Consider the following 15,678-nt stretch of genomic DNA (forward strand, 5'->3'; position numbering starts at 1 on the left):
ATTGTAGCCCTATTCAGTCATTATAAAACTGTGTACTCTCTACTACTATGACATGGTTACTGTGCCAATGGGACTGTACTGGCAAGCTCTGCCTTTGCATCAACATGCTGTGTTGCCCTGCTCTGTGCTGTCCCCAAGTGCAGCATTTGTCTACAGAGAAAAATGCTGTGCCCCATTGGAAATGCCATTGGAAATATCATTGGAAATGATAAAGAATGTATTTTCAGTTATGGAGAGGATCTCTTTCTAGGCACAGTGTTTGCTATACCCAGGAAGAGCAGGGGGAAGAACCATGGGTACATCGGTACCAGGCTTGCCACTGTGTTCCTGTTTGTGTTGTAGCCATGTACAGCAGACATGGCTTTATAACACCTGATCAGTGCTTCTTTCTGTCCTAAATGAGCAGCAATTACTAAACTCTTCCCTGATGTGGTGGTGGTGGTGGTGTTGTTTTTAGTATCCCTGAAACAGTAAATAGAAAATCACTTTGAAAAGTCGTATGCTTATGTTTTCATTATTTCCTTTTATGTGAACTAGTTGTTACTGATTTTGCATTTTAACTTTTGTAGAATGAAAAATGCATTGATGTTAGGCTTTTGTAGAATAGTCCTTATTTTTGCTATAGGTTGTTGAAAAATGTTTTTACTTTTGGGAATATTTTAAAATAACTTTTTTGATACGTGAAATAAAGAATGCATCAGTGCAAAATCAGTGCAAAATTTTGTCAATTCAGGGCCCAATCTTAAACAGTGTGCACCGACTTACCGCTGGTATGCACCGTCGCAAACGTGCCATAAAGCACGTTTGCGTGCCCTTAGCGCTGGCCAAGCACCAGAGTTAGCCCAGCACCGGAACACTGGTGCTTCGCCGCTCTGAGGTTGTCCAAAGCGCCAGGCAGTGGAGAGGTAGCTGGGGGTGTGTGGGGAGGAGGCATTCCAGGGAGGGGGAAGGTGGGGAGGAGGTGTGCCGGGGGAGGGGAGGCAGGACTTGGCAGAGCTCAGCTCCACCAGATCCTGAGCTCCATTGTTGGGCTACTTCCTTTACGCGGGGGGAAGGGGATGAAAGTCCCCTTCCTCCAAGGAGCCACCGGCAAGTACCTCTGTTGTGCACAGGATACTGTGGCAGCCATGCAATGGTGCTTAGGGTTGTGCTGCCATTTCCTATACAGGGTTCAGTCACATTTCATTGAATTATGTGGTGAAACATTCATTGCATAGCACCTGCTAGATGCGGTTCAGGGGAAATGTGAATAGAATCTCTTCTGCTTTCTTAAATTGTTAATGGCAGCTGTGAGGTAAGAGGGAGATTCACAGTGTAGTCATATGTATGTCTACTTGTTCCAGTGTGTTCAATGGGATGTACGTCCATGTTAATATGTATAGGGTTTCAGCCTCAGATCAGGACTGTGGTACTGGGGAAAAGGAAGGTTAACCCTTTTCTTCTCTGTTCTTCCAAATAAGCCCTTCCTCCAGCTTCTTTTTGTCGCATACAGGAAAATGTACAGGCCCAGGTTTAAATCCTCTTTCCCAGTGCTGTGGCCCTGTCCAGTTCAGTTCCCCCTTTCCAACTGCTATTAATGCTTGAAATGCCTAGTCCTTGGAACTGTGCTGTAAACTCCAACTTCAATCCAGCCTTTCATGTTGCTGCTGGTAGGAGACTGTGCTCCTACCAGCAGGTGTATCATTGTAGACAGCAATAGTGGTAGCAAAAGCAAGTAAATATAGCCTTGTGAATGATCTCTGCTGTTGTCCTGTGTACCTTCTGCATCCACCGCTAGTGTTTGCTCACAGCTTACCTGCCCTTCTGTCTCTCAGACAGGCAGAGTGTGCGGAACATGCAACTTCTGTCACTCTCACTCTGCATCTATGCCAGTTCCTTTGCACAGAGGCTCCCCTCAGCTCAACTTCCATCAGTCTGCTCCATCCCCTTTCTCCTCCTCAGTTCTGTCTGCTGGAGTAGCAGAGCCCAGAGAGGAACAATGGACCTGCTGCCTTCCTCCTGGCAGCTCAACCCAGCTGTTACTATCCTCAACATCTAGATCAGGGGTGTCAGACTTGTTTCACAGCAAGGGCTGAATAGCATTCATGATGCCTGCTAAGGGCCTGAAGTGATGTCATTAGGCAGGAAGTGATGTCATTAAACAGACCATAACCAAAAATAAGCTCTTTTTCTCACTTAGGAACTCATTAGCTGCAAATGACAAAGAGAAAATGTGCAAATCTTTATCCTATTTAGAGATACGGGAGAGCCCAATTTTCATGTGGGCTGCCCTTTTAGCAGTAACATCTCAGGTCTACTCAGCAACTGAGAGCCTGAGGGCCAGATAAAAAGCGTCTTTGGACCATATCCACCTCCCGGGCCTTAGATTTGACACCCCTGATCTAGATAAATCAAATCTTCTGCCAGTTCAGGTTCCAAGCCAAGCAATAGGTGCTCAGCAGAGTGTTCCACCTTTTTCTGAAGCATTTGCAACAGCATGTCATCCTATTTTTACACTTCTGAAAATATTTGGCAAAGACAAGGGGTTTCTTGAATGGAAGAGCTTCACTTCCACCTTCTTTGCTCTCTAGTTTGCTACCCACTGTGTCTGTGTGGGAACTTGAAAGCTGACAAATAGATGAGAAGCCGCTACAGAATGTCACTAATCCTGAATACAAATTCACTTTTGTTCTGTGAGCATCAATATTCACAATATTGATGAATCAAATTACTTTTGCTATATTCCATACATATCCATCCTCCATATTAAACATGTATGTGCACATATATGTGGCTCTGAGATGCATCTTACCTGTGTTTTGGGGATCATGTCGCAGCCTAGACTTTCAAACTGCACATGTTGTTTTAAGTTTTATCAGTAGTGGTTAACAATATGAAAGGCCATTATTTTATTTGAACAAACTGCCGTGTTTTAAAATGTAACACAGCAAGCCCTTGGAATATTCTTAATTTTACACTGATTCTCTAAAGTGTAATTTTTCTTGCATTAATTTGCAGAGTACCTGCCTGAAAAAATTTTTTTTGTGATATCTAGCTTTTCAGCTGTTCAAAACACTTCTGGATATTTGGCTTTTCTAAATCTTCACTGGTTGTTTGAACTGCTTGGGCAGTCTCTCCACAGTTGCGTGAAAACAAGTCAGAATTATCTCACTGTGAAATTCCTTGGCTTTTCAAGCTTTCACCAGGGTCTTGGTGGCAGTATAGAACCAATCTCTACCAGGCAAAACATCTAGAAACATCTTCTCCTTGAAGAAAATTGGTCCATCTGGACATCTAACCATTGTTGTCTCTTGTTCAGCTAATTTTAGAGTCAAGCATGTCAGACCCAGACTGTGTCCCTACTATTATCATTTTCTCCAGAGAGGTTCTTTGCATTTGATCAAGCATTCAGTGTCTTTTATGGCCTGTTAATGACATTGTAAAACAGTTTCAGTTAGTGCCATATCAAGTCACATCCTGTAATGGAACAGTTAATCTGTTAACAGTGTTGCTATGGCATGGGGTTTGTGATAGTACAAAGTAGTTTAAAATGGAGCTATTGGCAGGAAAATAACCAGTTACATAAGACCGTTTGGTAGCCTGCAGAGAGAGAGAGAGAGATATTAAACGTTCACATCTCAAAATGTAACCCAGACTGGCCTGTGAAATTCGCAAATAGGTGTTCTTTTAATTCTTCTGCAGACATTAGCACTTAACATACCGCTGTGTGATAACCACAGTTGGCTTACAGAAAATTAAGCACTTGCTATCTCGTGTGAGAATGACATGCACTTTGTCAACTGATTTCTTCACTGAGTGTAATCAGAGTGATGTTGGTTGACTTCATTGATGAGATTTGTTGGCACTTTTGCTGCAACAGAGCTTTTGCTTTCATTGGCTTTTCAGTGATGCTTTGCTGTGATAATGATCAGTTCTAATATTAACCCCCCCCCCCCCAAAAAGTTAACATTACTATGAATGCTTTATATAGCATTTCTGGCAAATCACTTTATATTCTTCTTAATTTGCAACAATTCTGCCAGGATATTGTTAATTCCAAGTTTGGGGTTTTGGAACTAAGCAGAAGACTAGATGTTTTGGGCAACTTTCCCTATTTGCATATAGCATCTATGGGGATATCTATGTTTTCTACCAAAAAGAGGAGTGGAAAGAAGCTAGTTTTTCAAGAAGGACATATCTTGAACTCAGAGAGAATGCATGCATAGTAGACTAGTTGTTACAAACACAAATCTCTGGTATCAGTGCCTTTGATGAGCTGTATGCAAATATCACCTACAATTTGTGTTTGTGGGAGTCAGCCCATTTAACCTAGGTGGGCAAAACAGTTAGCTTAGTTTGCAAGACAAGCTCAATCTGTGATTCTGTGAATCAGCCCTTATTCTTTGTACATGATAGTCTTATAACGTTATCTTGATTCTAATTACAAAAGTATTGACTGATCTGCACAACTGCGAAAGGTGATTCACCCCAGTTCACTCATAATCTAGTGAAACCCCCCCCCCGTTTGCCAAATTAGTATAAGTAGTGAATGGATAGAGGTAAGGCTTTATCTGCTCTCTAGTTATGTAATGTTTAAACAAATGAATCAGAATTCTGCATTAGCTGATTTCTGTAACTTGGGTATGTGTATATGAATGTGAATGGATATATAGATCCATGGGCAGCCCAATGTGTGTCAAGTAGAATGTGTGTCAGGCCAAAATTTGTCCTGTCCCTCCCTGGCCCAGCCTAATCCTGCCCTGATCTGACCCCAGTCCACCCCCTCTGCCATCTTATCTGCTGTAGTGGCTGGTCTACTGTCCATCGGTGCCAGCAGAGGGCTTGCCAACTTACCAGCTTTTGCTCCATTGGCAGGGAGCTGCACACCATTGGAGCATCTGAAGTGATGGTGGCCCATGTGCTATGATGGTGGCTCCTGAGATCCACCATAACGTCATGAGGTTAGAATTGGATTAAAAATTAGGAAAGAAAATGCACGTACACTTTATAATGTTAAAAGGTATAATGCTATAATTCACATTTATACTGCATATGGTGTAAGATGCAGTTATGTCAGTCAGTCAGTCAGTTGGTCCAAGTGCTTGAAATGTCCTCCATTGGTATCTATACACTGCTGACATAATTGACTAATGGTTCTGGAGACATCCACCAATGTCTAAGCTACAATGGATCCACAGTTCTCTTCAGTTGCTTACCTTAGTCCAGGAGTGGCTACCTTTCAACTTCAGTGGTCCTGGATCTTTAACAATTGTGCAGAAGAGGAAATTTAATCAGGTGTAGCTTGTCATCTCACAGATGATAAGCTGCACCTGCTGAAATTCCCTCTTCTATACAATTGTTAAAGATCCAGAAGCCTTAAAGGTGAAGGTTTGGCCTCTATTGCCTTAGATGTTTGAGTGTTGCAGATTTTTTTGTAATAGGGAAGGATGATAATAAGGAAGGAAAAATATGTGTACATTTTTTGAGACATCATTGTAGATGGAGATACATAAAAATTAGCCAGTGGTGAAGAGAGAGGGCCATGTTGGTTGTGGCACCCAGCTTGTGGAATTCCCTGCTGTGTGGCATCTGTATGATTTTCTCCTTGTTGAAAATGCTTTTATTTCATTTTGGGTTAGCCTATGGCAGGGCTTTTCAAACTGGGGCATCGCAACGCCCCAGCCTGTGGGCTCTGGCCACTTTCACCTTAAGGGGCGGGGGAAAGCCTGAAGGCAGGGAGGAGGCAGCAGTGCGATCCCCTGGATCACTTCACTCAGGGGGCTGCAGGGGTTTGACTGCATATACCTGAGCCTCTTGCAGCCTCCTGGGGGTGCAGGGAGTCCTGCGCGACCTTCTGCAGGGCTCCCCACAGCTTTGAAAGCAAAAGCGAAAGCGGAGCGATCGCGCCCTGCCTCTGCTAAAGCGGAAGTGGAGTGTGATAGCTCCACTTTCACTTCTGAAGCTGTGGGGAGTCCTGCAGAAGGTCGCGCAGGGCTCCCCACACGCCCAGGAGGCTGCAGGAGGCTCAGGTATATGCAGTCAAGCCCCTGCAGCCCCTCTGAGCGGCGCGATCCTGGGGATTGTGCCACTGCTTTCCCCCACCCCCGCTGCCCCCACCCCTTCAGGAACTTTGAGCAGCTCAACTCTCAAAGAAAGTTTGAAAACTACTGGCCTATGGGCTAGTTGTTGTATGACTGCACACTTGATTGTCTGTTTGTTTATTTACAAATTTATACCTCACTCTGTTGTCTCCCTATGGGCATTCATAGTGGCTTACAACAGTACAAATATAAAGACAAAATGCATACAAATATAAAAATATAAACATCAAATCAATACAAATATAAAAATATAAGCATTAAAATGATCTAAAAACAATATACAACTAAAAATCTCATTAAAAGCCAGCAGCAGACAATAAAAACACAGCCCATAAAAACACTCAGTGTAAAACCTTAATTATTGATATTAGAAACCTGAAACTCAGAAGGCGAGTATAAAAAGAAAAATCTTTAGGCCCTGCCAGAAGGCCTCCAAGGAGGGAGATCTGCTGGTTTATTGGGGTATGTTTATTGTTTATCTTTGTACAATTGTTCTGAAAGGGGAAGGTAGGAGACAAATATTCTAATACTTTTGTTTTATCTAATTCTGATTCACATTGTAATTGGGAGGGACAGGAAGCTATGCAGGGCACAGAAGCCCCATCCCAGACAATTGGTGATACTTTTCACTCACACTCACCCTTTGGCCTCTGAGATTTACTTAGTAGTAGTCAGGCATGGCCCACACACATTCTAAACTCCCCTTGCAGTCACAAGGGCTTAAAAATACTTAAAATGAAAACTGAGATTCTAGGATACTGAGTTCTGAATCTACTACCCAATTCTGTGATTGCATGGTCCTTGTACAGAATGGCTGTGTACTCACAGTGTCTGATTCTGTTGCAGTTAGTAATTGTACAGCAGATATATTCATATGTGTCTCACCTCACCTTCTTGCACTGAATGAGAAACTTTTATTATCTTTTATGCTGCTGCTGCTGCTGCCACCACCTACTGCATTCATGATGGAACTGCATGTGTAATAATGTGAAGGGGTTACGCTGGCTGATTTATTAGACGACAAGAAGAAAAAGCGATTTAAGTGTTTTGTGAAAAAACATGGTAAAATGTGTTCTGTTTTGCAGTGGGATGTTTTGGTCTTGACAGTACATTCTGAGTGCTGCTAAAACACACACACACACACACACACACACACACACACACACACACACACGAATAAATATATCATCAGAGTGCATGTGGATACTTATTTTGCATGGGAGTGAGTTACTGCTTCAAATGCATGCTTCAAGCAGATTGTTGCTGTGGTTGTTTTATTATGCTGAAATGCCATTGATATCTATTTAAACATCCACAGAATAGCTCTCAGTCAAGCAAAAGCATATCATTTCAAAAGGCCAATGAGCTAGAGATGCGTACATCTGCTCAAATGTGATGGAAACCATAAAACTTTTCAAAAGCTCTCCTAATGCAATAGAGCATACATTTAGAAAAATTTATTGCAGAACCGCTCAGTGATGTTTTGATATATTTGTCCTGAGTGCCCTATTTAGCTCACTAATTCAGGCATTACCAAGCACAAATAATTATTTCCATGTAAAAAAGCAGTTTGATTTCATGGAAAGAACAGATAATTTTTCAATTACAGTTGTTAAGCATTTTAAGTCAAGGTAACTGTTGGCAACACACTACAGCAGGAATGCCCAAACCCCAGCCTGGGGGTCACTTGTAGCCCTTGGGAACTCCCAATCTGGCCTGCGGGGAGCCCCCAGTCTCCAATGAGCCTCTGGAGACTTGCTGTAGCCCATGCTGGCCCGATGCAACTGCTCTCAGTGTGAGGGCAACTGTTTGACATCTTGCATGAGCTGTGGGATGAGGGCTCCCTTCACTGATTGCTGTTTTACATCTGTCATGCAGCAGTGGCAGTGAAGGAAAGGCCAGCCTTGCTTTGTGCAAGGTCTTTTTATAGGTCTTGAGCTATTGCAAGACCTTCATTCATTCATATGTTGCATCTCTAATGTATTCATTTATGTAAATTTATGTAATGTAATGTATGAATGTAATGTATTCATTTATGTAAATTTATTCAAATTTGAAATGTAAATTGATTATTCCACAGTATCAGAGTCATGATGTGGCCCTCCTCCCAAAAGGTTTGGACACCCCTGTACTACAGTGATGGCACTGAGCAATTTTGTTGAGTTTATTTAATGGTTCCACACAGTTATTGACACTTTGTTTTGTTTCGTAAAAGACAAATAATAAAGAGCTTGGCAGCAGTTGATAAATGTGACCCAGTTATGCCATGAAAATGATCAAACCAGATAGATGTTTGTGAATGGAAATAATAGCATTTAACCAGCTTCAGCAAAGTATATAATACAGAGAAAAAACGATAGGATGTGTGAGAGAACGATACCAACACTAGACATATCCTTCCCTCCCTTGCCTTCATATACTTCTCTGCTCACAGAGTTAACTGCTACTGCTTACCCTCAAACCCTGAGGCATCCTTTCCTTTCCAGAGAATTGCGCTCATGAAAGAGCTGCACACTCCTATTGATGTGGGTTTGATAGTCAAACTAGATTGGTTTACATACATTTGTTTATTTTATCTGTAGGATACTTAGCACAATGTAAGCTAGTTTGTTTAGTCGCTTTGGCATTATTGTCCCTTCTTTTGTATGACATATGTAAAGTTGACAGGATTAAATTCATGTTGATTCATAACAATGCTTTCTTGCATAGTCACACAGTGGATTTTCTTACCAAGTGTGCTCACCTTGCCTTGGAAAGGCGGGGGAGAAGTCCGTTAGGTATTATTGTGCGGTGCCAGCTGTATCTTACAGGGACATTCCAGCCTCTAGAGCAGTGATTTTCAACTTTTTTCATCTCATGGCACACTGGTTGGCAACCTTCAGTCTCGAAAGACTATGGTAGAAGCCTACAGCACGTGATATTCCCAAGAGGTCTCCCATCCAAATACTAACCAGGCCTGACCCTGCTTAGCTTCCAAGATCAGGCATCTGCAGGGTAACAGTTGCTGCTGACAAGGGACTAAAATGGTCAAGGCACACCACCAGGTTTTTGACAATTGACACCATGCTGCCAGTGGAGGCTCACATCTCCCATTGGCCCTATTAAGAAATGACCTTCCCCCAAATTCCTGTGGCACATCTGTGGACCACTCATGGCACACCAGTGTGCCACGGCACAGTGGTTGAAAATGGCTGCTTCAGAGCCCTCCTCGGGATAAGAGCAAATTTGTTCCTCTTCCCCAAAGTAAGACTATGCCAGTCGTCTGGATCTGCATCAGCTCCATAGCTGATGCAAGTCTGCATGGTAAGTCAGGAAGGGAGATTTGATTTGGTGGACCCCACTGCTGCCAGCCTAACCCACCCCCTTCTCAGTCCTGATCCATCCTCCTCCATGCCCCCTTTGCTGCCACCCTCTACACTCACCTGGTTGGTGGGCATCCATCGGCTGCTGGTACATGGGACTGGCTGCTTGTGGTGGTGGCAAGGCTGCACACTCCATGTCACTTTTGCAACAGCCAGAAATGACACTACCAGAATGCATGTTCCAGTAGCATCACGTGCCCATAGGACTGGGCTGTTAGGCTCATAATGCTACAGCTCTGTAGGGCAGGATCTTATTATTTTATCCAATTTGCAGATGGGGGCAGGACTAAGAATAAGGAAAAGTGGCTTGCCTAGGGCTGCTGAGCTCCTGGCAGATTTGAGATTCAAACCAAAGACTTCCTGGTGGTTTAGCTACTACACTATGCGAGTGTTGTATAGTGTTGCTGTGCCAGATCGCAGAAAAAATGTAAACTACAGTTTGCCTTGTGGAAGGCAAATTCTGCAGTCAGGACTGATGGTATTTGGGAGGGTCAGTGCCTGTTGTGTGTGTGTGTGTGTGTGTGTGTGTGTGTGTGTGTGTGTGTGTGTGTGTGTGTGTGTGCGCGTGCGCGTGCGCGCGCACACACACACACACACACACACACACACTTGTCTATTCATGTAACAGTACCTTTTCAGGGTTGCAGCCTTTAGCTAAACATTTAGAAGATTAACTGGACTTTTAGAAACGTTCAAGTGGTACTTGCTAGCCGCATGTGATAGGAAGGGTAGTTTGATTTGGTTACACAAATACCCTGGAAGTGACTGCAGTTATACTTTGACTTGTTATAGGTTATCTAAATCAAAAATGGCCTGCTTTTATCAGCTTTCTAATAATGAATTTCAGTCCTAAACAGTGGGCTACTTTTAATTTGAGAAAGGGATAAATTACAGTGCAATCCTACATATACCTATCTGGGAGTAAACCCCACTGAACACAGTGAGATTTACTTCAGAGTAAACATAGAATTGCGCTGTCAGTTAACATATGCCGGTGCATCAATGTGCACATGGCCACTTTCATTCTACTTCTTGGTATGTTGAAGAAAGAAGCTGTCTGTTAACCACACACTGAGCAAACTGTTAGTAGTTGAGTTCAGCTGTAAATCTCACTATTTCTTATGTTCATTAACAGCAAACTTGCAAGCGAGTGAGACTGAATCTGTGAATACGGAAAATGTTGGTGGAGAAGGAGAGAACCCGCCGTGCTGTGGCAATCTGTGGTGAGTGCATATGGGCATGGTAGGAGTATACAAAATTTTATTTCCAGCAATCAGTGAGTGAAGGACTCGGCTATAAATTCCTTGACTATAAATGTACGTCTGTTCTTTTGGTAGGAACATTTTAGTACTATTAATAATTCAATGAGGAATTGATTGTATTGATTGCAAATGCCGACCTATGCTTTCTCTGAACAGAAATGTTCATTGAAATGTAGGTGGTTAAAGGATGGAAACATGTTTCCCTGCACAGCCTTTGAACATTATTTAAGTTAACTTTTACTTTAAAAGTAAAGTTCAATAGTGAGTGCTGATATAAATTTTTCAAAACATGGTTGTTACTGACATGAACTCATATAACAAACTAGAGCTAATTCCCTATTGTTGTTCTGAATAAGTGCATTAGAAGCTTCGTTTCCACCCATGAGTTTTAGTGGCTAGACGCCTAGGCAGGGCTGGCCCTAAGGCAATTTGACCAATTTGGCCAAATTGGACACGCTCCTGAAGGGCCCCCATACTGGGGCAGTGAGTAGATTCCCCATATCTGGCATCTCACTCGGCAGCTGATGCACCAGCATGGAATCTTCCATGCCAAGGTGTTGTGAGGAGAGCACGTCGAGTGGAGCATTGCCACTGGATGCCTTGGGTCCAGTTGGCTTGAAATCTGCCCCCTGGAAGCAGATGGCAGTGATGCTGCTGCTGGATACCTCACTGCTGTCACTCATCATGGTAAGTAGGGACGCTCTGCAAAAATGCTTTGCATTGGGCCCTGCAGCTCCTAAAGCTGTCCCTGCCCCTAGGTTTCGACATTGAAAACTCAGGTTCACATCCCTGCTACTGATTGATTTTGAGGAAGCATTCTCTTCTACTCTACTCTTCCTCACAGGATTATGATGAGGCTGAAATTCTACTCTAATCTCCTTGGGGGGGGGGGGTGAGATATATGTAATTTTATCTATTTATAAGCCATTTATGAATTGCTTTAGTATTACTTTCTATGAAAACAATTTTAGTTAAGTGATTGTTTGAAAAGTGATGGCTTCCTTTGCATGTAAAATATGCACACACACATGTACATGCTAATCTAGCAAAAAAATTAAAAAGGTATTTTGCTGTTTACATTTATGCAGCAGCTGCGTCTTCAAATCCAAGATCTGGATAATTTAATATGCCTTTATTACCCAATATAGGGTTCAAGAAAGGAGCTATGTAAATGATTTTTTTTTTTTTTTTTTTTTTGCATTTTCTTAAAAATGTGTTTTCCTTCTCTTTTAGTCAAGTTATCTCAAAATCCAAGTTCAGGTCAGTATTTTCCTCTCTTCTTCCTGTCAGTTCTTTCTACATATCTTATGTTGTTAAGCTTCACATATTGTGGTTAAATATGACTGATTTTAAAAATTGTGTTTGTGAACACACAAGGAATGTATACATCATCATATGCCGCTGTATGCAATCCAGCATCACCAACCCGCTATGTTTTTCATTTAGCTACAGACATGAAAAAAGATGCTGTTATGATGAGCAGATGAGCATTAAATATGAATGTGTGTAATGGTCACTCTATGGCCCTTTTGTTCCTCTCCAAAAATATCAACAATACAGCTAATGTCTTTGTCTCTGCAGATAAAGAATTTAAGATAGTAGCTTATTTAATGGCTATCTACTGAAATTACTTATGCAGATACAATGGAAATAATGATAATTACATCTGGACCATGCACTGAGGCTATCCATCACAAGTACTGATGGATATCTGTGTATAATTATTAACATAGTCAAGTGTGTTATAATTGTTATCATAGTCAAATGTGTATGATCTAAAGGCATGTTTCCATCATATTTGCAACTGATAAGAGAACTGTATTTATTTTCAGTGGTTGTAGCTGCACCACTGCCTTCATATTCTTTTTCTCAAGACCATGGGGAATTGCAATGTAGTAGCATGGATTCAATAGAGAGAGGGAAGCAGAGCCAGAGTTGCTTTCCTGAGATGCAGGGGCATTCAGTGAAACAGCCCAGTTTGCTATCCAGCATATGCTAGCCCAGTGACTTCAGCTGCACTTGGGGAGAAGAGCCTCTGGAGGTGGCGCAAGTCTGAGGAGAGTAGAGTGGCTTGGAGCCGCTCCCCAGGGATGGGGGTTGGGATCTGACATAACTGCCGGGTCCCAGCCCTGTCCCTGGCTCCCCGCGCACCCGCCCCCAGGGACGCCCATCGCCCGCCCACCCCCCGCCCAGAAACACCTCCCTCCTGCCTCCTCCACGCCCCCATGCCACTTGTGTTGGTGCGGGTGCGCTGACACAAGCAGCAGCGAGGAAGCCGCCGCAGAGGCTTCTGCTGGCCTCTGTGCGTCGGTGCATCTAGATGTGCCGACACAGCTTCCTCCCATGGAGGCGCAAACGTGCTTTATGGCACGTTTGCGACCCACCCTGGACACTTTTGCCGGCCTAAGTGCCAGTTAGGATTGCGCCCTAAACTGCCTTGTTCAGATATAATGAAGGAGATAAACCTTTCTCTGTTAAATCTTTAGCCTTTTCTAATACAGAAGGTGATCCCAACCACCTGATAGTTGCCCTTTTCTGTACTTTCCCCAGCTCTACAATCTGTAATTTGAGGTGAGGCGAGCAAAATTTTATATAGTATTCAAGACATGGCGGCGCTGTAGATGTGTAGTTTTTCTGAAACATAAATATAAAATTGCTTTGATCTTAACCATGAAGTACTCCTGTAAAGTACTTTTGCATAATAGTTTGAGCTCTCTTTACCTATGAAAAGGTTAGAAAAAAATTATCATTTTGTATTCCCTATACATAATTTTATAAACCTGTACATTTCCCCTTATTTTCTGTTTGAAACAATTTAGCCTTTTAGGGTAGGTCTCCAGCTTCCTGACCATTTTAATTGCCCTTTTCTACTCCTTGAGTGCTTTTTCGATTTTTCTCCCATGCCTCCTTATTCAGCCTGTATGTGAAGCTGGCTTCTCTACCATCCTAGATGCCTTCCTCTGAATGACTGCCCAATCTTATGCAAGTCTACTCAGAAGGAAGCTCTGTTGTGTTCGGTGGGGCTTACTCCCAGGAAAGTGTGTACAGTACAGGTTATAGGCTTAGCCTTAAACAAGAGCTTTATTAAAGAATCAGCCACAAGAGGGAGCTTCATGAATGTTGCAACTGCTGTTGGTTATGTTACTTCCTTGATAGATCACAATGGCGATGAACTTCATTATGTTTAGCAGGGAACTGACTTCTAAAATGCTGCATTCCCAGTATGCTGTAAGAAAGGAAAAAGCCAAAGCCCACGCAAACCACGTCTTTATGTTTATGTGACAGATTTCAAAGTTGTGAAACTGTGCTTGATAGAAAATTAAATATCAACTACTCTGTGAACTGAGTTAGTGGAATTTTTATGTGACATCTTCATTGGTGCTTTATACATTGTCCGCCTGCCCAGGATCAGTATCCCAGAGTTCTTCACCAGTTTCCAAGTGGAAGTTAGGAGCTGGACTGAATATTCCAAAGCCATAGGGCACAATCCTAACTAGGTCTACTCAGAAGTAAGCCCTACTGTGTTCAATGGGACTTATTCCCAGGAAAGTGAGGTTAGGATTGCAGCCTTAGGGCACAATCCTAACCAGGTCTACTCAGAAGTAAGTCCTATTTTGTTCAATGGGGCTTACTGTCAAGAAAGTGTGGTTAGGATTGCAGCCTTAGGGCGCAATCCTAACTTGTGCTGGAACAGGCAAGCCAGGAGGCTTGCGCTGTATCCAGCGCAGGATTGTAGCCAGCAGCAGCTTAGTCAGCGGCAAGGGGAAACATTTCCCTTTACCCCTGGATAAGGGCTGCTGGTGCCTATGGGTCTCCTTGGACTTGCACCACTTCCTGAGGTGGCAAAAGTCCGAGGAGAGTAGAGCGACTTGAAGCCGCTCCGTTCTCCCCGGGAACAGGGGTTAGGATCCGGCATAACTGCCGGATCCCAGCCCCACCTCCTGCTCCCCGCCCACCCGCCCCCAGGGCCGCCCATTGCCCTTCTTCCTCCTGCCCAGGAATGCCTCCCTCCTCCTCCCTGCCCCTCCACACCTACCTTTTGTCCTTCCGTCAGCTCATCCAAGCTGGCACAAGAAGCTGGGGAGAAGCTGCCGGGGAAGCTTCCATCAGCTTCTGCAGGCCAGCGCTTCTGGAAGCACTGACCTGGCTTCCTCCTGAGGAGGCGCAAACGTGCTTTACGGCACATTTGCAACCCTCACAGGCTCGCCTAAGGGACTTGGGCCAACATAGAACGCAGTTTGGATTGTGCCCTTTGTCTTCTAAGCATGCTTCAAATATTTCTGTTTCCATACAGTAGGTTTTGATTGCTGAAATAATATTTTCCAGAAGCATTTCTAACGACTTTTCAAGCGTGCTGTTTTGTAGCAAAATGTTAATCTCAACTCAAATATTTTGATTTCCTATGATATGAACACTTAACAGTATTAAGATTTGTTCATGACTTCAATAATATAGTTGTTCCTCCTTTTTCTTTGGGCAAAAGTTTACAAACACAGTAAAAATTATCAGTCATATTCCCAATATGGAACCTTGTTTCTTAACTGTGCTTTTATTCACACTGAAGTCTGAAAATACAAATGTATGTTACAGGTAGTCTTTTCTAATTTTCTCCCCTCTTTGGAAAAAGTTTCAAAACTGTCTCAGTTTTTCTTTAATCTGCTTCTTTCTAAAATGTGATTAACCTTGTAGTCTGTACAACTTAAAGCTTTGAATCTCAAACTTCACAAAACATCTGAAAGTCTCAAATATGCTTTTTGTGTACTTTGAATCTGCTCAGTAGCCATCTTTTAAACTTTTTTCTCCAGACTCTAAAAGTATAGACAATAACTGAACAAGTGGGGCAAACTATGACCAGAACCTTAGTTAAAGATCTACAACTACGTATTTTAAAGGCCTCAAGAGGAAGTTTACAGGTCCAACCTTGTTAATGTTACAGGTCCAACCTTGTTGTTGATTTTTTATACGCTGATTTGA

At 42.8% G+C, this 15,678-nt stretch overlaps 1 protein-coding gene across 2 annotated transcripts in view; it reads left to right on the forward strand.

Annotated features, from left to right (window-relative positions):
* CACNA1D (calcium voltage-gated channel subunit alpha1 D) overlaps positions 1-15,678 on the forward strand; it is a 277,638-nt gene that overhangs the window by 148,026 nt on the left and 113,934 nt on the right. For both annotated transcript variants that reach the window (XM_066613921.1, XM_066613922.1), the window contains exons 9-10: positions 10,578-10,665; positions 11,938-11,964. In XM_066613921.1, the coding sequence (XP_066470018.1) occupies positions 10,578-10,665; positions 11,938-11,964 (115 nt within the window). The remainder of the gene's footprint in view (positions 1-10,577; positions 10,666-11,937; positions 11,965-15,678) is intronic.

This window comes from Tiliqua scincoides, chromosome 2 (genome assembly GCF_035046505.1).
Source record: "Tiliqua scincoides isolate rTilSci1 chromosome 2, rTilSci1.hap2, whole genome shotgun sequence".
NCBI classification, from domain to species: domain Eukaryota; kingdom Metazoa; phylum Chordata; class Lepidosauria; order Squamata; family Scincidae; genus Tiliqua; species Tiliqua scincoides.